General features: G+C 36.8%; 1 protein-coding gene across 1 annotated transcript in view; it reads left to right on the top strand.

Annotated features, from left to right (window-relative positions):
• PAX5 (paired box 5) overlaps window positions 1-19,951 on the top strand; it is a 205,664-nt gene extending 185,713 nt beyond the window's left edge. Inside the window, exons 9-10 of the mRNA XM_018552425.1 lie at window positions 10,875-10,961; window positions 19,845-19,951. Coding sequence (XP_018407927.1) covers window positions 10,875-10,961; window positions 19,845-19,918 — 161 coding nt within the window. The 3' untranslated portion in view covers window positions 19,919-19,951. The remainder of the gene's footprint in view (window positions 1-10,874; window positions 10,962-19,844) is intronic.
• The last annotated feature ends 3,013 nt before the right edge of the window (window positions 19,952-22,964 follow it).

The raw sequence follows: 22,964 nt of genomic DNA, 5'->3' as shown, positions 1-22,964 counted from the left end.
CTCAATTTTTGGTTACCTGAAACTCTGGCATTCATGTGTTTGCTACTTTTTTTTCTTATTACTATATAAATATGTATAAACGTAAGAACATATATAAATACATACACACTTAAAGTTCCCCACCCCAGTCTACATTTTATATTGAAGCAGTCGGGGTGCTGTCAAGAATAAAATATAAAAATGGTTTCTGTGTATTTTATTCATATTAAACATGTTCAGCGGCTGAAGGGTTTTACTTAGGGTCAGGACTATCTGTCCATCCATCAGGCAACAGTTTTGGATGATGCTGCAACCTTTGTCAAACTGTGCTGTCACTTAAGCTAGCCATACATGGACAGGTCTGTTAGCTTACGTACGGACAATCCTTGTATGCCCAGAGACACATATAAATGCACCCATGAACTAGTTTGAATTACAGTATCAAATACGGGTGCCTGCAAAAGATACAAGCAGGTTTTCAGTTTAAAAAAAGTGCAAAAGATCATTGGCATGCTCAACATGCAGTTACCAATAGCATCTAATTAGAAAAAAAACTAAACTACTACTACTCTTTCCATATTTCAGTTTCCTGCTGGTTTGCATTGTGAGTAAACCTACAGGAGTTAAGAAAAAGCCTAGAATGACATGTCTTTGGCACTGTCGTGGGAAACTTTGGGGGTCCCATTCCTTCTGAGCTTTGGTAGGCTTCTATTGCTATACCATTATAGGAGATGATGGGGGTTAGTGTAGCTTTATCATTTCATTTTGCATCCTGGCTTAAAGAAGAACTCCAGGAAAACCTTTTCCTAACCCTTGCAGTGGGTCTACCCCCCACTGCAAGGGTTAAGTGCTAATTTTCGTCCAGGTGCTAAAATAACAAAGTTATACTCACCTGAAGCTCTGAGCCAGCCTTGCCATAGTGCTCCCTCCAGCCTGTCTTCTCCTCTGCTGCAGCATTGGAATCTTCATCAGCATCCTCACGTCTGTACACTGTGTATAGACGTGATGATTTACGGGACCTTAGGCCGCTGCAGAAGAGGGGGAGAGAGGCTGGAAGGACTGGCCTAAAAACAAGCTGTCTTAGAGCATTAGGTGAGTATTACTTTTTTAACCTTGACAAAAACAAACAGTTAAACCTTGCAGTGTGAGGGTAGCCCCACTGCAAGAATTAATATTTTTTTCCCTGGAGTTCTACTTTGGGAACCAGTCATTATAAACTTTTTAAAGAAAAAATGTCAATCTCCCTTGTTCAATGAGAGCATCCTTTTAGGCCACTAATGAACTCTCATTGGACAGGGGTGTGACAGGTGGGTGGGTCAAGGAAGTTAAAGTAGACCTTTACACCCTTTAATTTAAAACCACATCAGCGTGCTGCCCTGCATGTTGATATGAAATCATCTTACATTTATTAATTAAAGTGATATTAAAGCCCCCTTTTTTAAAAAAATATTTCCTACAAGGAGATCCACCTTTGATTGAGGCTGTTGCCATTTTTCTTTAAAAGTTTTTAATTCCCCGTTTTCAAGTGGGTCCTCGCAGCAATCTTCCCCCTGCCCCCTGCACGGGTGCCTCCGTCGGCTAATGGAGGCACCCGTGCGCACTGGTGCCCGCAGTGGCTGTGTGCGTCCATAGACACACACAGCCCTGTGGCAGGCCACCCCCCTCCTCTCCTCCCAACAGTTTGATGGATTGAGAAGGAGCCTATGGCTCCTTTGCCATCAGTATCCCCCCCCCCGCAATCAGGTAGTTCGGGGAACGGAGGATTGCTTCGGGACCGGCGGCGGGGAGGAGCGTAGCTGACAGGTAAGTGTAGGGCGGACTGGGGGGGGACTGGGGGAGAAAAATGGTACTGGCCCGTTTTTACCCTAATGCAAAGAATGCATTAAGGTAAAAAATGGCCAGACCTTAATACTACTTTAAACATACTTTTTTATTTTACTTTCATACTGTTTTTCCATTTCAGGGTTGAGTGAGGAACTGGTGATTAGCTCTGGCCTTACAGATACATCCTGGGAAGGCTACATCATCAGTGCCTCCCTAGGAAATCTCATCTGTAAACTGCAAAAGGATCTTGTGGGGAAATTTTGGGGGGCATTTTGGGTGTAAAGAAGAGTCTTTACTTATGGAAGACCCCTTGTGGTATGTGTTCCTAGACCAAACTTTTACTTATTAAAATTTAAAGCTCAAATTCATAAAAAAATATTTTAGGATAGGCTTTAGTTTTTCAATCTCAGTGACACTTTGTTACTAGTGCCAATATGGACACAGACACTATTCCCCCCTCCCTGGCCCAAAAATAGTTCACCCTAGATCTTGTCCCTGTGACAGGTGAAGGACAATCTGGGTACAGTGACTCTTTAAAATCTGATAGAGTATCTAAGCCTTCTTCATGCTATCCAAAACAGAAAAAAAAGGTTTTGGCATGGAGGTGAACTTTAAACTGGTTAAAATACTTGTTTTAAAAAAGTGAATATACATTTCTAGAGCTATTTGCCAGGAATATGTCAAAACGGCTTATTTTTAACCTCTTTTGCCCTCATTTAGCAGCATGATTTAGGTGTAGTAGGCTTTCAGTGATATCAGATTACAATAGTACACAGAAAACTAAGATTTATTTTAATATTAAAGCAACTGGTTATCATCCATAGGCTATAACTGCACATTCCCCATATTTTAATTTTAAGTCAGGCTACCAGTGTCATCATAAAAATGTTGTATTTTGCGCACATAGAGCTACTTCCTCATATTCTTTAAATCACCTACATAGCTGTTCTATTAGTCAGCTTTTCATTAAATGTTGCCATATCAAGATAGAATGCACTGAAAGTAAACATTTTTTTCATACCTCATTACAAAGACCCTTGAAGTAGATCACAAAATATGTTGAAAGCAACATTAAATTTTTATTCAAGGCAACGCAGGTCACAACTAGCCTGGCAAATTCACAGCAAGGTATGTCTAACGTAACTCACACCGCATTTCTCACTTGTGACATCTTCTGCATTAACAGCTGCTGCACAGTGAGGCACTATTAAAACTTGTGTTGTTTCGTTAGAATACCATGCTTTTCTAAACATAGCTTGTTTTACAACTGCCTTCATTTGTAATTGGTTATATCTGTTGTGAGACAAGCACAGAGAGAGCTGGTTTTTTTTAAATAAAAGGGTGTTATTTACACCACTGGATTTTCTAAGAAGCTGCCCTATGTTGGCCTAATTATACTAAAGGTGCGGTGATTGGGTATTTTTTGCAAAGTTAATTTTCACCACATTCACTAACGAAGGGAAACTTCCTCTGCAATCTGCAAATTCCCTTGCAAAGTGAACAGCCTATTTACCTTTAGTCAATCAACCCCATTGTGTGGTGGCAACCTTATAAGTAAACTGCACATATTTGGTGGCGCTAGAAACAAAGGTCAACTGAGAAACTAAAATATATATTAAAGGAGAACTATGGGGTTAAGGCTTTTCCCCATAGTTCTCCTTAGGGTAATGGGAGGACACAAACTAGCGTCCTCCCGTCACCCTAGGCTCAGTATACCGCGAGCTGTAGCTTGCGGTATACTGAGACGCCGCAGTATACCGCGAGATGCTGCTCGCGGTATACTGAGACGCCGCAGCTGAAGCGGATCCCGCCAGTATGTGTTCGCTCACCTCCCGATCTACTGAGCCGACCTGTGGCAGTCTCATTGTCACAGGTCGGCTTGAACTATGAGGTGAGTGAAAAGCACTCACCTCATAGTTCTCCTTTAAGTGCCAGACATGCTAGGATTGGAGATGCTGCCTAAGTTGTTTTGGAAGCTGGAAATATTCCCTGTGTTGGTTTTATTCTCTGATGCAGTTGAAAATTGTGTGGACTCTCGCTGCCTTAACAAATCTCCCCATTTGAGCCTTTCACCCCATAAGACGGTAAAAGCAAGGCTACAATAACCATATGCCTGCAGCCCAGCAGCAAATTCACCTACTTCACATGCATAGGACTTTAACACACATTGCGTGGAGCCTTGTTCGGTAGTTAAATTATTTACTCAATAAATATTAACATTCCACATGGTTGGGTATTGATACAATTCTTCTAAAAGGGAATGACATGAAACAAGTCCAAACAAGGTAAAGTGCTAAACTTACAATACATCAGTCCCATTCAGTGGATGAGGGGCTTATTGCAGTGCTCATATTTGCAGAAAGAACTTGAAGGTTCATACTTGAATCCCAAGAGTCTCTCATGGCAGGCCTAAGTACCCAACAGACCTCCCCGGATAGGAAGAGCCTTGATACGTGTGCATGTTCAACATAATGGCTTCCCTGACCAGACCCCTCTTTGACTTTCCGCACTACAATATTTATATTAACTGCCCACTAGCACCAACTATAAGCACTACACTTCCCAAAAGGAGGTGACACTTTATGAGATTAATGACCTCCTGTTCCATGCTGGTATATTTTTAGGCAATGGCAGAAACAAAACAATTTGGGTCAGTTTTTCAGTACACAAGGTTCTTTGCGCACACATGGTTCAGCACATAACATTCCCTGGAACTCCTAATTCTGTTCTTATATTTGATGTATGCTTGCAAAGACCCTATTGCTAGAGGTCCTTAATAGTATACATATTTACTTTCTGTATGTCCCTGTGTGAGCTACAGCAGCAAATCCTGTGCAATTCACAATTGCCTACTAACACAATAGAGCAACAGTTGTACCACACAGAAAATCTTCCAGACTTTTTTTTCGGCATTTTATACAGTTGCTATTAATGTTTATCTTGAAATGCCTATCATTTTATATGGTTTATATAGTGGCAGTAGAAATGGTTACTTAATGTTTATTGTGGTATTTGTTTTATTGCAGGGACAGGCACAGTTGGCATCTTAAGTTTTAGCATAATTCATCCAATGCTTTACAGCAAATAGCACATTTTATAGATGTAGAATTTTTGTGCATTAAATAGCTATTCTTTTATGCACTTTTTAATGTAATATACAAGCTGCTACTGGTGTAAATGTAGTTGCTAAGTGCAGTGTTTAGCTTGATTCTCCATGCAGTCAAGCATAGCTTAACTCCCCAGATTATGATTGTTATTGGAAATTGCTGGAGAAATTTATGGTCCGTATGATTACTTTTACAAAGGAAATGCTAGAAAGCAAATACAATGTCATCTAATGGTGGAAATGTAAGAAGAATACACTACGTAGCTAAATTTAAATAAAGGTAATTGGTACTAAGAACACTTTGGTTCTAAAGACAAAGTGAAAGCAACACAAAGCAATAATTATTGCTTTTGGGGTTCTCTTTTATTTAATTAGTGTCTAAAAGGGCATTAACATCAATGCAGGGCAGGTGTTTATGAGAAGATTTATTTGTATAAAAAGAAAGTAAACATAGCAAATATGGATTTTTCTATCATGTAAGCCACAACAGTCAATGAGTTTAGAAACAATACATAAAAAGGACACACTACAATCATGCTAGATATTACCCAGGTGAAATGGATATGTAAATATATTCCAATGACTACAATAATATTCACAAAAACACCCCTAGATCTGAGGATTCTTAGACAAAAGAAGTAGTTCCATCAGCAATATACATTTATTGGTAGGGTTACATATTTACAAATAACACACAAAACAATATTTACAAGACAATGTACAAGTGTGGTGGAGTTTTACCTCTCAGCTTCTCGCCTGTTCATACTGAATGCCTTTGTGTTCCAGGTAAAAAGAGAGCACGTGGCTTGCTAACAATACCTTATATATCTTCCTTTCTGTACACTGCCTACCAAATGTACATTGGGTGTAACCTGATTGGAGGATTTAAATGAGGTTGCTGTTTACCCCCCATGTGAGATGTGATAAGCAAACAAAACAATAGCTAGGACTTTAAAGCAGACAGATTCACAGTAACACAATTGAGGAACTGAGAGTCTCATAACATGCAGATAGATGCAGTCAAATATATATATTATATTATCTAATTAATATATAACACAAGCAAAACTTTATATGGCAACATAGATGTTTCAACGTTGTCAGTTTTGTTTTTTTAACTTTTTTTCTTTCCAACCCATGGCAGATGAGTGGCAACTTTTTACTATTCTAACAACAAGAAAAACTTATAGTAAAAATCTACAGTGTATCAATGAAAAAGGGGCAATAGGACATCAAACTGCAGGCAGCACTGGGGGTTGTGGGCAAAATAGTTGTGGTGACAAAAAAGGTTAGTCACCTAATTATTCATAATTATAAGTTAATTAATCCCTTTTTCATGGTGAAGAACTGGCAATGATATACAGTCTCCTACAAAGCTGGCTAACCAAGGACCCAAAAAGAGAAATAGTGGATGACAGTGCCGCCGAAAGGAATGGGTTAGTGCGGCAAGATTCATTACTTTACTATGTGATGGGTATGATATTGGTCATGCAGATGACATGACATGCAGATCAATATCTGTCAGTTCTCAGACTTAAGTACTGTTAGAAATTGGCACAAGACTGTTAGTTAAGGCTACCATGTGGTTTTAGGCCATAATTATTGTTGGGAGTTAGGTTAGTATTAGTTTTGCAGTTGGGGGTTAGATAGTAAGGCGTCAGAATTAAAATTTAGGGTACTCTGTCAGTAGTATAATCTCTCTTTATTGGACCAAGGGCTAAAATACAGGCACCTAAAAGTTCCTGCACATACTCAGGGCCGGCCTTAGGGGTGTGCGAGCTGTGCGGCCGCACTGGGCGCCATGGCAACAGAGGCACCAGGCGGCCGACACAGCTCGTCCTCGGGGCGGCTTCTCTCCTCCTCACCGCTGGCCATCCGATATGACAGCGCTTCCTCGTTCACCCCCACCCTCGGGGGGCGCAGGAGGGAGCGCTGATTTTCCCCATAGCCCCCCCCAACAGTCCAAAAATATTAAAAATATAAAAAATAAAAAATGATTAAAAAAAATAATAAAAAAAATTATTTTGCAAAAGTCACAACTGCCGCCCCCCCACACACATATTATTAGACATGTGCGAAGATTAAAAATTAATTTCACATGAAATGAACGAAAACTAAAAACGTTTTCATTCGTTTCATCAAACAAAACAACATTTTTATGCTATTTTGGATTCAGCCACAGCGTGTTCTGGATGCAGGGTGCATAACGTCATATAACACTGCACGTGTTGGGTATACACCAAGATGGCGGCGCCTATATCGGCGTGTGACTTCACCTGACGCCACGCATGCATGGCGTCATGTAACGTCATGCTCCCAGCCTCCAAGATGGTGGCACGCATTCACAGAACACACTGGGGCCAACATGGCTGCCGCACATTCTCAAAAAAAGTATTATGTGCCTGAATAAATTTTTCGTATATTGGGGCAAATAGTAATTCATTAATTTACACGTAGTCTGGGTTTTGTGTTCTGTTTTTTATTTTTACTTTTCTAGATATACTTACTTGAAAAAAGGGATCAGCATGACAACCTGGCACTTTATTTTTATAGACTATATTTTAGTTTGACATTTATTGTTTGCCTTCTGTTGTTTTATTTGTTAAGAATACATACATTGTGCCTACAAGTTTAATACCTTTGAATAAAAGTTTTATTTCTATCATACTTTTTAATATATTTTTGTTTGCGGCTTAACAAAATAGGAGTCTTTAAATGGTGTGGATATTGGGGGAAATGGGTGTGGTTACTGGGGGTGTGGTCACTGAGGGGTGTGGTCACTGAGGGGCGCTGTAAAGCTTTCTTGCACAGGGCGCCTAAAGGCCTAAGACCGGCACTGCACATACAGGTGAAACTCGAATAATTAGAATATCGTGCAAAAGTAATTGCAGTAAGTGCTGCAAAAGGGGCCCAAACCAAGTACTGAGTACATATGCATGCTTGTACTTTTCAGAGGTCCGATATTGTTCTATGTACAATCCTTGTTTTATTGATTGCATGTAATAATCTACTTTTTTGAGGTTGTGGATTTGGGGTTCTTGGGGTTTTCATGAGCTGTAAGCCATAATCATCACAATTATGACAAATCACGGCTTGAACTGTCTTGCTTTGCATGTAATGAGTCTATCTCATATATTAGTTTCACCTTTTAAGTTGCATTAGTGAAATAAATGAACTTTGCACGATATTCTAATTATTCGAGTTTCACCTGTACTTCTGGCAGCCTTCTTAAATCCCAGAGCTCTCTACTATGCAAATGCTGACACTTACTAGAAATGTTAATGGTTTGCCTGCTCATCCCACCTCCAACATCTATTGGTCAGTAAGGCCACTTATCATAGTTAGGTGCAAATAGGAAAGTACAGAGGTGGGAGGGTACAGTCCAAGTTAAGAACTAGTGTTAGTTTGAGTTCACATGTATACATTGAAATCAATAGAAACACATGAAATGGATATTAAATGTTGTAATGCACATCGAAGGGCAAACATTTTTCTACATCTGTTAAAGTCCAATGCAAAGTAATGCACAGTAAAATACACATAAATGTTCATGAATATGCCTCAGTAGAGCTTTGCCAAGTGCTTTCATGCAATGTTCATTGATTTTTAACAGATAACAAATATGCCTTATAATAATAATAATAATAATTATTATTATTTAATTAACCATTAATGCATACGCTACAGGTGTGGAACATTTTTGCAAAGTATATTATTAATACTTGATTCTGGTTTTAATAGCTCAAACCCACAACCAACTGCACCAAAAGTCTGTTGACGTAAAATCAAAATAACACTGACATGGGCCCTTTTAATAGATGTGAAGTGTGGTTTTTAGTAATAGGTCTGATTTAACAAAAAAAATTCAACCCAACATCAAAAGTATAGAAGTTCTGCAGGAGCAACACTGTATGGTTAGATTTTCCTGTAAAACTGTTTGTTGCTATGCCAAAGCTATCTGCACTATGAAGTCTCACAAAGGCCTGAATACCCCTTTCCTCAGACAGCAATATCTCAAATACTGAATTGCAGAAGGAGTCACATAGCATGCATCCAGTAATGGTCACTTTTAAAAAGCCAAGCATGCTTTACAAACCAAATTACATAGATACACCAGGGGGTCTATTTATACTTTTTTTCAAACAAGGTTCACAAAACTGTCGCTCAAAAGTTTACACATCAGTTTAGGGAAAATCCTATGTATTTGTCTAGAGTTAGTCAAAATATATATTTTGCTTTATGTAATGTCTCTCCTTAAAACATAACTCCCAATTTTATGTATATGTATTCTATTTTATTTTTGTGACTATGCTGTATGCTTTTAAGGGAGGTTTACTCACAATATTTACTAACCCATTTTTTTGGTAAAATTATACATAGTTCAACCAGACTGCTGTCAACATCACATTACACCTTGAAAATATTTTGTAGAAGTGGAGAGCGACTTGCTGTCTTGGTTTCCGCTGTTGTGGCTAGCATTGTGTATTTGTTTTACTTCTGGTAATAGAATACACATCTTTTTTTACTGCATACTGTAAGTCCCAACTGACAACTTCCAGCAATATATTGGCTTAACATGAACTATATATAGTGGATTGAGGAAAGACATAGTATGCAGGCAGAAGAATTACTTAGTTGATGGTGCTCAATGACTCCTCCGGTCTTTGGCTAGTGTATACGGCATGAGGCTGACAGTCTGACTACTCAGGCATAAAAACTAAAGAATTGGAAGTCTCAGCTTGTCAGGCAGTAGAGTATCCCTGGAGACTGCCCAAGATGTGTGTTTGCAGAAGCAGTCAGTAAGGGGAAATTTGGTACGGAAGAAGTAAGACTTGATCAAACAGTAAAACACAAGCTTATCTTTTGAATCATGCTTTTAAAGAAATTTCTAGGGTATTATGTGGATTATAACCTTTAATTTAGGGTTTGAACATTTTTAATGAATTAATAAAATAAAGCACATTTTTAAAATATATTACAGTGTGAGTCTTTTATATACCTTACATATAATTTATGTGCATTACTTATATGTTTAATATAGTTAGGCTATGCGTACGCATTCCTAGACTTTTCAGTGGAAGCATAGACTTGTTTTTTCTATACAGTTACTTTATATTTGCCTTACTGCACTGTACACACACTGCACTGTACACACAATGAGTATAAGTGACTTTTTGAATTTTAACAATAATACTTAATTGGGCTTACATATGCTTTGCATACATCCATTATGCGCTATTGACACGTACAACAGTTTTTTTTTAAGGGTGAAAATAAATGACCAGTAACACTTTAAAATGTTAAGAATTTTAATGGCACTTTTGTTTTTTTGGTTACATCAGATTTAATAACCCAGATTTTATCTTTAGTAAAAAATTATGGGCTTACATGGAACACAAATAATTTTAACTTTAATAGTATTTTTTTAGGCATTTCTTGGATTTTTGTTTCTTGAACTATAGGTAGTCTTCTGATTCCTCTCAATGCCCCCTGTCCCTCTTTCCCACTATAGTTATCTTCCCAAATTTAACCACAAATATCTAGAAAAGAAGAACAAAAATAAAAACAAAAATTATAGTGGCGCTGGTCTGGCCACTGGCTCACAGTTGCTTTTAGGGTAACTACAGCTTTGTTTGTTGATATTTAATCTTTAAACTCTAAGGGACTGATTTACTTAAGGCAAATTGGCTGTTTACATTGCATCGGAATTTCGCTTTGCAAGGGGATTTTCCCTTAACTTAATGAATGAGGTAAAGCTCTGCTGACTTCCATTATCCAATCATGTTCAAAAATACTATTTTTTTTTCATTGCACATGTTTGAATATTCTTTGCAAAGTAGCTAAGCTAAAGGGAAATAACCTTGCAAAATGAACAGCCTATTTGTCTTGAATAAACAAGTTAAAACAAGAATATTTCTTATGCAATTCTAAAACATATATTAATGTATTTTTGTTTACATTTTAGGAGGTGATTTCTCTGGTAGTCCATATAGCCATCCACAGTATTCTTCCTATAATGATTCATGGAGATTTCCTAACGCTGGCTTACTAGGTGAGTATACATGTATGATTTATATAAATGTAGGCTGTTCTTCTAAACCCAACAGTTTGCTTTCAAAAACTAGGATAATATAGTTAAACACAAATACATTTAAGATTGGCAAGTTCACAAGCTGCTATTTTATCTCTCAATGGCTAGGGTTTCCCTCAAAACCATACATCATTTTTAACCAGCAGATTACCAAATCAAACATGTTATGACAGATCACATCATATCTTAAGTGAATCTTATGTACTTAGGCAATCGAAGAGCAGATAAAACTAAAAACATAGTATGTTTCAAAATATGTTTTCTGCTTTCATTAAGATAATGCTATTTTATAAGTTTTGTTGACACATTGCACAAATACACCTTTCAGCAAGTAACCCTTATTTTAGTTTTGGATATAATAGGAAAGGTTAAAACTCTTGTCAGGTACCATTGGGAAGATTTCCCTTTAATTCCTGACCTCTTCCCCCTATTCATGTTCAAGAGAAAACTCAAAATATTTAATTTTCCCTCACTTTCAGTCCCACTGGCAGTATTCACCAGGGCAAGTAGATGGGTAAATAGAGAAGCACAGACAGCAATAAAAACATCAAAATGGTTGTAACTTTTCCCCACTTTATCTAAAAATTAAGTTTTGGGTTTAGTTGCACCTTAACTGCCCAGCTCTTTAAGGGTTTCTTAACTCTGAGAGGAGGGCTACCTGATCATGTGATCACTGAGATTGGAGGTCAGCGTGGTCTCTGGGCTCGGGACACCGAGTGAGCACAATGCCAGCCCAACACAGTGGTGCTGGCTGAACACATCAATGCGGCAGCCAGGGGTTAAAGCCCACCACTGTGCTGCCACATATATACATACAGCTGGTGGAAAGTGGTTAGAAACTTACAAAGGAAATGCTTAAAGCTGATACAGTTTAGGTCTTATGTATGGTACTACTACTGCAAAGTGTTGCTTTCTGTATGATATTTGTAAGTTAAAAATATGGACTTCTATGGACTTAAGTGCCAAGTGTCATATGCCATGGCAACTAGTTGTCTTTTAAAGGAAACCCTTGCTTAGATAAATGTGGAGGTTACCATTGTTGAGCTTTCGTTCTGATGTTAGTTGACTGAATGTTATGCTAATCAGATTATTCAATACTTTCTGAATCACAGACCCAATGTTCATATTCAGATGAGAAGCTTTGATTGGCAATATACTTGTTACAGACCAGTGACCCAGAAAGCAATAGAGCCAGAAACAGCCAGGAAAATATGTCTGTGAAGGTTCTCATTCATCCAGGTCATGACATTTCTGTAAACAAATAAGTCAAGGCAACTGGACTTGCTGTATTTTTCTTGAAGACGTTTCACTGGTCATCCAACCAGCTTTCTCAAAGCTGAGAAAGCTGTTTGGACGACCACTGAATTGTCTTCAAGAAAAATACAGCAAGTCCAGTTGCTTTGACTTATTTTATTTACAGATATAGCCAGGAAAATAGTTTGGTAGTAATAATAGTAATAGTAATGGTAACAGTGATGGCTCTCCCACATTTGTATTAAATGTTATCACAGAAAATATTGCCCATTGGCCCTTTTAGACTTCTAGCAAACAAAACATGTTTTAACAAAAAATTGTTAATATTTAGTAATTGTATGTCTCAAAAGCTATATTTCGCTAGAACTGTCCAATAAGATTATAGCTTGATTTTATATGTCATACAAAATCCCACACATACAGAGCAGATGGCAAATACAGAGACCTAAATACCACCTGGAAACCCATTTGATTAATAAATACCCCCTGAGTCTAATTTCCTCATTAAATGAATATTTGAATATATCTCAATATATTTAAATAGCTTTTCAACTGGCAGATCCATGAAAAAACTGGCAGATCTATGAGAAATGGCACAGTAGATATTTTTGAATTTTTATTAGATATTGCTAATTGGAGATTCTTTACTTAATCATATGGATTCTGTGATAGAGGACTCAGCTTTTTCATAATAACTGATGTTTATTCTACTGTGTAATTACTGTATTGTACTAATAATAATGTGTAGACTAGATAATACAAAACACAGTTTTAATTTTATTCTGAATTTGAATGTATAAACAACTTAATGAAGCTCTTATGTATATGGTCAGAAGATATCTGTGTTAAAAAAAATACAGTATATACCATATGAAAAAATTTGAATTTAGCTAGTGCCCTTTGACCTTTTTTCATACTTATTGCCATATGAGCTTTTATTGTTGCGACAACCTGAACACTTATCAAAGAAAAAAACGCTTAACACCTTTAACATTGCTGTCAAAAATTAGTCCACTTTGACTTTGCATAAAATAATTAGGATTTTTTTTCTGCATAATTTGCACAAATGAGATAAGTAGAAATTCCAATTAATTGTCACCACTCAACTACATTGTTATTGCCTAGGAGATTCAAAAGATTTACTAAAGAAAAAAAAAACTCTGTGACCTAATTTAGATAAATCAATTTTGTTTCTTAATTTTGTGGCTGTTTGTTAAATTTTCTGTTTATAATTAAAATGTATATATTTAACAAAGGAGACAAAGGTAATGACAATGAAAATGTGTGTTTATAATGTAGGTTGTTCGTTTTACTGTTTATCTTTATTTTTTAATTGGTGAAATATTAAATAAACAAAAACCAAGAGAGCGCCTTCTCCTGTGCATTATCATTTATTGTAAATGAGTAAAAGAAATAGTAAAAACCTACTCACAAAAGGAGAGGTACAGTCTGAACAAAGGAGTCACAGGACGACTCTGAAGAAGAGGGCGTGCCCCGAAAAATGTATTTAGCCAGTGGAGGCTTGGATGATGGAGTAACCAGCGTGTCTCTGCCGGACTCATCTCACCCTCCAAAAGCCTGGCAGGTAGAGTCATCCTGTGACAGGAAAAGGCGCTCTCTGTTTTTTGTTTACAGATTATGTGATAGTCTCCCTGACTGTAAAGGAGCAGCCTCACTCTGAGAAGATATACTACTACTGTCACTATTATATAGCTGATTACATTTTTGAATTTGGCACGGCTGTACGGATGGAGCCATCCTTTGACAGGATCTGTCATTAGAGAAACTACAAGTCCACTCAGCTATTGTGGCAGAGGGACTTGTATTTCTCAATGAAATCCTAGTGAGGTGACATCACCGCATTTGTAGTCCATTGACACTTCCAGAATCTACAGGATCCAGAGCATTGCGCCTGTGATCCAATGATTACGGTTGCAATGCTTTACTGGCTCCTATGCAAAAAATAATAGATACACAGATACACATTTCTTTATATATATATATCTATATATATATATATATATATATATTTATTTTGTATTGTTTTGGTTACAGGCATTTCAGTCACTTATAAGCCAAAGCCATAAGCCAAAAGTATTGGGACACCCCTCCAAATCACTAGATTTAGGTGTTCCAAACACCTTCATGGCCGCAAGTGTATAAAATCAAGCACCTAGGCATGCAGACTGCTTCTACAAATATTTGTGAAAGAAGAAGTGTGTTCCCTCCCAGCATGATCTATGGGTGGAATCTAAACACCTTTGTAGTGTGTACACACCCAGCAGGTGTGTTGTGCAAAGCCAAGCATGAATTGCAAGGTGATGTTGTGTAAATTAGCTCTATGTTGTGTTGCTTGCGTTGATGAATGCAGGAATGTAAATGCATGAGCTAACCATTTTTGTCTAAACTGTGAAGCAGCATTATATATGCATCATGTGCATGATTTTTCCATATATGGCATTAGTGGAAATATGCTTTTAGAGACTTTTTGGTTGATAAATACGTTTTGCTGTGTGAAAATCACACGCACCTGGTGCGTGCGTGTGTTTAGGTTAGTAAATCACCCCCATGATGTCAGAATTCTTATTTTTCTGTGGATATTGTATTTAGATTTTGCAAAGTACATTCATTATTATTATTATTATTACATAGTATTTATATAGTGCCAACAGTTTGCGCAGCGCTTTACAATGTAAGGAAGACATTACAATTACAATACAATTCAAGACAGGATGGTAAGGTAAATGAATACTCTCATTAATAAAAGAGAGTAGAATTCTTTCCAGCGTTAGAGATGTTATCAGGATTTTAACTGCTGAAGTGTGATTGTGTTGATTTAAAGTAGTGTTCATGCAAGAAGTAAGCAACTTACAGGTACATTTGTAGTAATCTGAAAGGAAGAAATTACGTGGACTGTAGGGCATTTTTGAGGCTGGTTAACACACACATGCTGAACCTAGATAATGGCAAGTGCTGGCTAATGAAGAAAAATGATTCAATTTCATGCTGCTTTGTTCTAGAACTTCTTTACTATTCCCTTCATTACTTCCCATCTTGATGTTCGTCATAAAGAATTTCATTTGATATGTGTTGTTTTTTTTGCAGTAAATGTGAATTGGGCATGTAGTTTAATTTAAACACTACTGGCAGAAACCATGAGGTATTTCTAGTACATAGATTTCAGAAAACAAGTAGTTTCATGGAAAGAAACACTGGTTTTAATGGGAGACAGGTTTATCCTGGCTTCAGCTAGTGCAAAACTACAACGGTGTAGAGGGTGTTTAATTTTCTAGCTGTGCTCTCATTATATTATTCACATAGTGGAGCAACATTTATCTTTCCATCACATAGCAGGACCCTGTTACTTTTACTTATTCCTCTATCTAACAATGCCAAATTACATCTTATTATTAGAAGACTTGGGTATATCCAACTAATGCTGTGCAAGGGGAATGAACATGTTTTCTTTTACACCTAAGATTAGTTTTTTTTTTATATATACATTTATTTTTTTATATTATTTTAACAAAGTAATAAAGCATTGACAATGCAAGATAGAAGCAGTGCATAAATTGCAAATCTGACAAACTTAGAGACATGATGTAATGCTGAGACAAACAGGGAAAGGACAGAAATCACAATATTGCCTATAATATTACTATCATAATGCCCCATTCACACGTGCATTCCCATCAGGTCCACTTATGAGTAGACATGTTGGGACATTCAGCTGCATCCGAATTTCCGAATGAGCGAAATAACAAATCTCAATGTATCTGAATTTTTGATAACGAAAATATTAATGCATCCAAAAATCTTTTACAAATTTCATTCAGAATTAACTTATGTTGTTAGACATTTTTAAAAAACGAACAGCGTCCCCTCCCCAATTCATACTAGACACTTTAAGTCTGGTAGGAATTTTAGGGGGGGACCCCAACACCAAAAAAAAAAGAAGAAAGTGTGTGGTCCCCCATTAAATCCCTTACCAGGCCCTTGATCCAAGCAGCAGTCTGTCAGAGCAGGAAAGGTGGGGGCGAGGGTGCACCCCCCTCCTGCACCATACCATGCCACATGCCCTCTTCCCCACAACCCTTGGGGCCTGGTTGTAGGGGTCTGTGGGCAGGGGGGCTAATGTGAATCTGGGTGCCCTCTTCATAAAGGGGGCACCCAGATCCCACCCCCCTTGTGAATGAGTGAGGAGTAGTTGTTACACCTACTCATTCACCAAATACAGTAAAATAAAATAGTAAATAAACACACCCCATATTAGAAAATAGGCCTTTTTGAAAACAAAAGCCCAATGCAGATTTTGACAAGTCTTTAATCCAACACATCCAATCCCGAGGAACACCAGCCGCAAAATAACAGCTCTTCTCCTGAATGTAAACAAAGAGACGTGACAGTGTGGTGTGTTTATTTACTAATTTACTGTATTTGGTGAATGATTAGGGGTAACAACTACCTCTTACTTATTCACGAGGCAGGGGGCAGGATCTGGGTGCCCCTTGTATGAAAGGAGGCACCCAGATCCAAATAAGCCCCCCTGCCCGCAAAGGCCCTTGCCCTCATCGACATGGACCCCCTGGCAAAGCATGTGGTCTGATATAATTTGGGGGGAACTTTTATTCACTGTCAAAAGTTAAAAAGAAAAAAGTAAACATTTTATGTCACTATTCTGCAACTAATCTTCATTCGTAAATATCGTTTAACTCCTCCAAAATAAATGAAAATTCAGATTCGTCCGAATCCGAATACCGAAATGAATTGACTTTCTGACCCGAATCCATAAATCCTAAGCGAAACGTACCGAAACGAATTCTATGCCAACTTACATGTCTACCTGTGAGTTTTTCAGGCTGATTATATGCCCAATGTCAGTCTATGGGCAGCCAGATCTAAATGGATGTGCCTACGTTTACATCCGATTTCCCATAGACCAACATGGGTCTGGACAGACTGGACAGATGTGGATGTTACAACGGTGACATCCATTCTGATCAGCAGGGGATTCATGTATGAAGATGGCTGTGTGAAAGGGGCCTTAGGAATGTAATTTTATGAGCTGATCTGTAAAAATCTTGAAACAATCATCACATTGTATATACATTATATCTACATCACATTATAGATATGTATTCAGTATCAATACCTGTATTCTAAGGTTGAATTATAGTTATGGAGGTAGTACCAGTGTTCAAAGTAATTGTCTTGCTACATAAAATATGTAAATATTTTCAAATGATGCTGTTTCTACAGCTTTGTGAGCAGGGAAGTGTGTAGCTAAAAAGGGTAATACAGTTACTCTTCTATAAAATATATCTACTATAGCTAGCATCACATTATAGTTCTAGGGATGGTGGCATATGTGTTCTGTGATCCACAGAAGATTCCTACAGTATCATATTTTTGAAGTTTAAAATCACACTGACCCTTTCTTGTTCAACTTAGCCCAGCTTACAATTCTTTACTGACATTAAAATGAGCTATTTTGTATATTATAGTCACTAAGTAGTATTAGGCTGCTTTTGTGACACTACCTTGTGCTATGCAGATGATTTGTAGAAGAAAAGGATTTCATGTTAAAACCTGAATGTTTAACCTTTCGCTACTGGATTTTCTAATGGAATTTTGAAAAGGACTATGTCTTTGACCTAGTGTACATTTTACACTTTGATACCTGTGTTTAAAATCATAAATGCCTAAGTGGTCCAAGATGGAAAAATGAAATAATTTTTATGTTGTAATTAAAGGCAAGTTAGAATATCTATAAACTACTGATATGTTTTTTTTAAGTCTCTTATGGGCATATTGTAGCTAGCATTCTTTGGTATGTACTTTCAAAGATATTTATAAAGGAAAGTAAATATTTTCTAGAGATTATTTACTCTTATTGAATCACAAGTGCAAGTAGTATTTGAGATTTTCCTTTTTGAATTTGAATTAGTGTTTTACGTTTCACTAAAAACATGATACTGTTTAAAGGGACATTTATAACTTGCTTATGCAGGGCAATGTGACAGTATCTCTGCAAAAGGGCCCCTGACCTCTTATACTGTTGTATGCACTCCCTTGCCATCCCTTCCTCCTTCAGGGCCAGCATTGCTGGTGATGGTGACCTCGAGAGCCGTCCACTTCCTTGGTCAAGTGACAATGCTCAGGCCTAGTGATTGGCTGCTAGGTTAAAACACTATCACAGGGGAGCACGTCACATGCTCCACCATGCCCCAAAGCACTGTCACTGGCTGTGACGGAAGAAATGATGAAAAGACCAGGCAAGGTGAGTATAAGGGGTTGGAAGCTGCTTTGCAGAGACACTGCTACTTTGCCCTGCATGGGTAAGGCTAATGTGCCAAGAAAAGCTGAAGCACCAGCATACATGAAAGCATGTGCAGGCTAAAAATATCTTATTAAAGATGAAAATCCCTTCATTTGACCACAAATTCTATGCAGACATCTGGGAAAAGACATCTGGGAAAAGTATGTCAGCAGGCAATAGACTATCTTGAAAGTATTGACTGAGTAGTGTTGCCATAATTGCAAGTAAAAGAAACTTATATAATATAGGCAACTTTAGAAAATCATAGTTGACTGCAGATGAAAAAGAAAGATCATGTTTAATGCCATTAAGTTACAAAATGTGTAACAGTTGTATATATCACATCAATATTTTTAAGAAATGTTTGAAAGTAGAGTTCACTTTCAGCTAAAAATGTTCTTTGACACAGAGGGCATAGTCTGCCACAAAGGTACAGTCTGGGTAAAACCTTCCTCACTTTCCTCAGGATTCTGATTCAAAAGGCACATATTCATATAGGGATTATGTATGCATGTGATGAACACAAGTGATGATTGATTTTCTATATATACATTTGTTCATCACATGCATACATAATCCCTATATGAATAATACCCTTTGACAGGGAGCTACTTTTAGATAGTGACACACTCTAAAACAAGACTTGTAATTTACTGTCAAAGAAGGGTTTGGGCTTGACATTAGGCATAGTAAGCACAACAGTAGTAGAGAAGAGAGTTAGCAAAATGATTTGCTCCTTCACAAGGTTAAGCCATGTTCATTTTTAAATACCAAACTATCTGAAATGAAAAATTAAGACACAGGATTGTTCTTGCAAATAATTAAAGGAAATGCAGGTTCTTTAAAATATACTGTCTGCAATGTAAAAAATCCCTACTCCTACTCTACAACCTATTATCCAATGACTCATTGCTACACTTAATTAAGAAAAGCCCCACAACTGTTTAAAATATTTCACAGTGCGTACTGGCCTGTATTTCAGAGCAAATGAAAGAATTGTTTATATATTTGTTAGATAAAACCCACAAAAATGTCATGTGATAGAAGTGGGGCCCGTATGTCAACAAATATTACTTTTTCATGCTTTTCTTGATAGAGTGGTTCTTTCCATTACCAAAACAAGGGAGTTTAGTTTAAATTATGGGAAAAAAGAAATGGATATATATTTTATGCATTTACTTATCAATATACCATGTTATTATTTTCAGGTATATAGTTTGTGTAATTTTTTTAAATTGTACCCTAATTTTACTTCTGCAATCTTTTTCCAGGTTCTCCATACTATTACAGTGCAGCAAGAGGAGCAGCGCCCCCTGCTGCCGCCACTGCCTATGATCGTCACTGACAAAATGCAATGAGAACACGAGCACTTACAACTATTATGGGGATTGTACAATACACATGAATTTACTCTAAAAACTCAAGATGAAAGTGTGGAGTAAACCGAATTGTCATATTGGACAAAGCAAATATTTATTTCCTTCAACCATCTTTTTCATTATACAAGTTGATTCTCAATTGCTACAGTTTGGTTTTATTAGTTTGTTTATATGTGTAGCCTAAAGATTATTGGCATCACACAGTGTTCTGGCTACCAAAAGAAGAGCAGTTAACCAATTCAGTTTCTTGTATCGCTCATGAGACTCTTCTTTGATCAAATGTGGCAAATCATGTTTACCGTGTCATTGTAAATATATAACATGCTCCTATGTGAAATTTATGAAAGTGGCTTAGCACAAACTGCAACATGATAAACATTTGTTACTCAAAGTGCTTACAGCATACTATCTTTTATAAAATGCTGCACTGATTCACCATTCCTGTGAGCTTTAATCCAACATTAAACCAGGTTACAATTTACTATGGCTAAATTTGGGGCTGATGTCACTATGTGTGTTTGATATCATCCAATCAAATTGTATGTTTTGTACATTGAAATGATGATACTCTACTTAGTGCAGGTAGTAGTTCCAATAACCCATTCATTTTGCTTACTGTAAGTCACTTTCCTATAAATAACACCAAAAATAGGATTCAGTACATGATTTAAAATGTCAATATATTGTATAATATATATATATTTTAAAAATGTATAAATGGGGGCTTGCTCAAAACATGTTTTTATAAAATCTTCCATTATATGAAAGAAGGTTAAAAAATAACAAGATAGCCCAATAAAGAAAAAAAATAACAAAACTTGATTTTTTGGAATATTCATCTTCAGTCTAGAGATTTCGAAAGTGTTCAGGAGCAGTACTTTTTTCTGCCACTAGATGTCCTTAGTATGCTGGCCAGCCTCATTCAACCCCTTCTTCTGAGCCCATGTCATCCTGGACCTGTCCCTGTCTATGACTAAACAGAGAATAGAGAAGCAGCACAGTGATGTGCTCATCTCTCTTTTACTTTGCTTTCTCTTACTATCAGCATGCTTCTTGTCTGCACAAGATTGGTTCTCTCTGATTGATTCTCTGTGCTAATTGTTCCTCTCACACTCTAGCTGTGCTGTACAGTGACTAAAAGTTCAAATTCGGGTACTTACAAGGCTTGTATTTAAAAAATATGTTTACTGATGTACATGTTTACACAGGTGCATTAATTTGTGTCCTTTAAATCTGCCTAGAGTTCAGCTTTAACCAACTGTAACAAAATACATACAATGTCTATCCCATCATGAAACATAAAAATATGTTATTGCAAGTAAAACATAATAAATGGTTAATAGCGTTTATTTTAAATGCTTAATGCTTATATTTATAATACCCACTTTCTGGCCACTTGAAACTAGTCAATATGTGGTAAATTAAGTTATACATCATAAAATCGTCATAAAATGCTGAATGATTTCATGTAAACATTGACATACTTCCAAGAGTACACAGTTGAGCTTGAATGTTCCTTAAGCCTTTTTCCCTCTTGGATAATATCATGGTAAGACCATGCAAGGGCATCTCATTATGCAGTAATTCCTGTGAAATCTCTGCAGTATGGGATTTTTGTTCCACTTTAACTTTATTGTAAAATCACCGCCTGTGCTTGCATTGTGCCTAGTTTTATAATGAATTTGCAAATAGAGACAAAACACCACACAACGCATCTAGTTAGCTAACATATGAGGTCAAATCCCGCAGCTCGTATCTATTTATTTTTAGATAAAAAGCAGCATGGAATCGGTTTAAATGGATTATTTATTTTTATGGCGATGCTTCCCATAAAGAATGTGGGAAAGACCCAAGAGATCTCACATATTGGAACAGAAGAAAACTCTATTTCCCTGAAACATATAAACATGGCTGTTCCTGCCCAGTATATTTTAAAGACCCTTATTTATACTCATGTATGCTTTTTATGTTCTCTAATAAATCAGTATCAAATCTGAATTGTTATTGAAATCTAGGGTTTGCAAAAGACAGCAAATGTTCATTACTAGGTTAGCAATAGGGCATAATGCTGTAACACATATATATATCACAACAACAAGATATGTTCATTTGAATGTTACTAGTTGAAAAAGAAGGAGAATGACATGTAGAAAGTAATGATAATAGAAGATGTGCAGAAGGAGCTAAGCAGAAGACACTGAACAAGGTTTTTCAGAAGTGTTTTAGACTTAATGTAGATTAACATATCATTCTATGCACTTTGACTGTCTATTTATTTTGTTGATATACTTATAAACACATTTTGTAAAAACATCTGTTGGTTTCTTTTACAGCACAATTACTAAATAATATAACTGCAATAATAAGGGCAAGTCAGATTAATTCCAACAAAAACAGTTGTTTATATGAAGATTACTTATATCACATTTCCAAAATGGGATCCTAAATGGGCTACACGAGTTAAGTATTGCCTACCAATATGTAAATTTTTGTAATATGTAGCCACAATACAAAAACTTTTTGTAACTGTTAAACTGTGAAAAATGCTGCTTATTTAAATCTAAAAATTATTTATAGAATTTGAAAAATAGATTTATGGTCTAGTTTTTGGGCTACATTTGCTATAATATGGAGACAATAATTTGAATACTCTGTACAATATGGATTGCTTTTTATTAAAATGTTCAAATGTAGGAAAAGACTCAATACAGTTAAAGGTACCTTTTAGCATGAGATAATGGTCTCATGTCTATGGGATGCTTGCAGACAGCATGAGAAGAGACAGTGATCAGACAGGTTAGAAAACTATTTCCAATGGCTATTATTTCTCCACTGATAAGCTAGAGATGTAGCTGTTTGCAATGTAAGTCGTTTGGCTAACTACACAATTTTAGATCCTTCATTTGCACGGCGCTTAGCAGTGCTCACAACTGCTTAGCAGTTATCCAAAACCTGAAACGTGAACAAGCCCTTATGCTCCCAATCATCAGACTGTGGTTCTTGGGTGATGGT

This window comes from Nanorana parkeri, unplaced genomic scaffold, assembly GCF_000935625.1.
Source record: "Nanorana parkeri isolate BGI_ZX_2015 unplaced genomic scaffold, ASM93562v1 scaffold88, whole genome shotgun sequence".
In the NCBI taxonomy this organism is placed as follows: domain Eukaryota; kingdom Metazoa; phylum Chordata; class Amphibia; order Anura; family Dicroglossidae; genus Nanorana; species Nanorana parkeri.
This window is presented reverse-complemented; position numbering and strand designations above follow the sequence as displayed.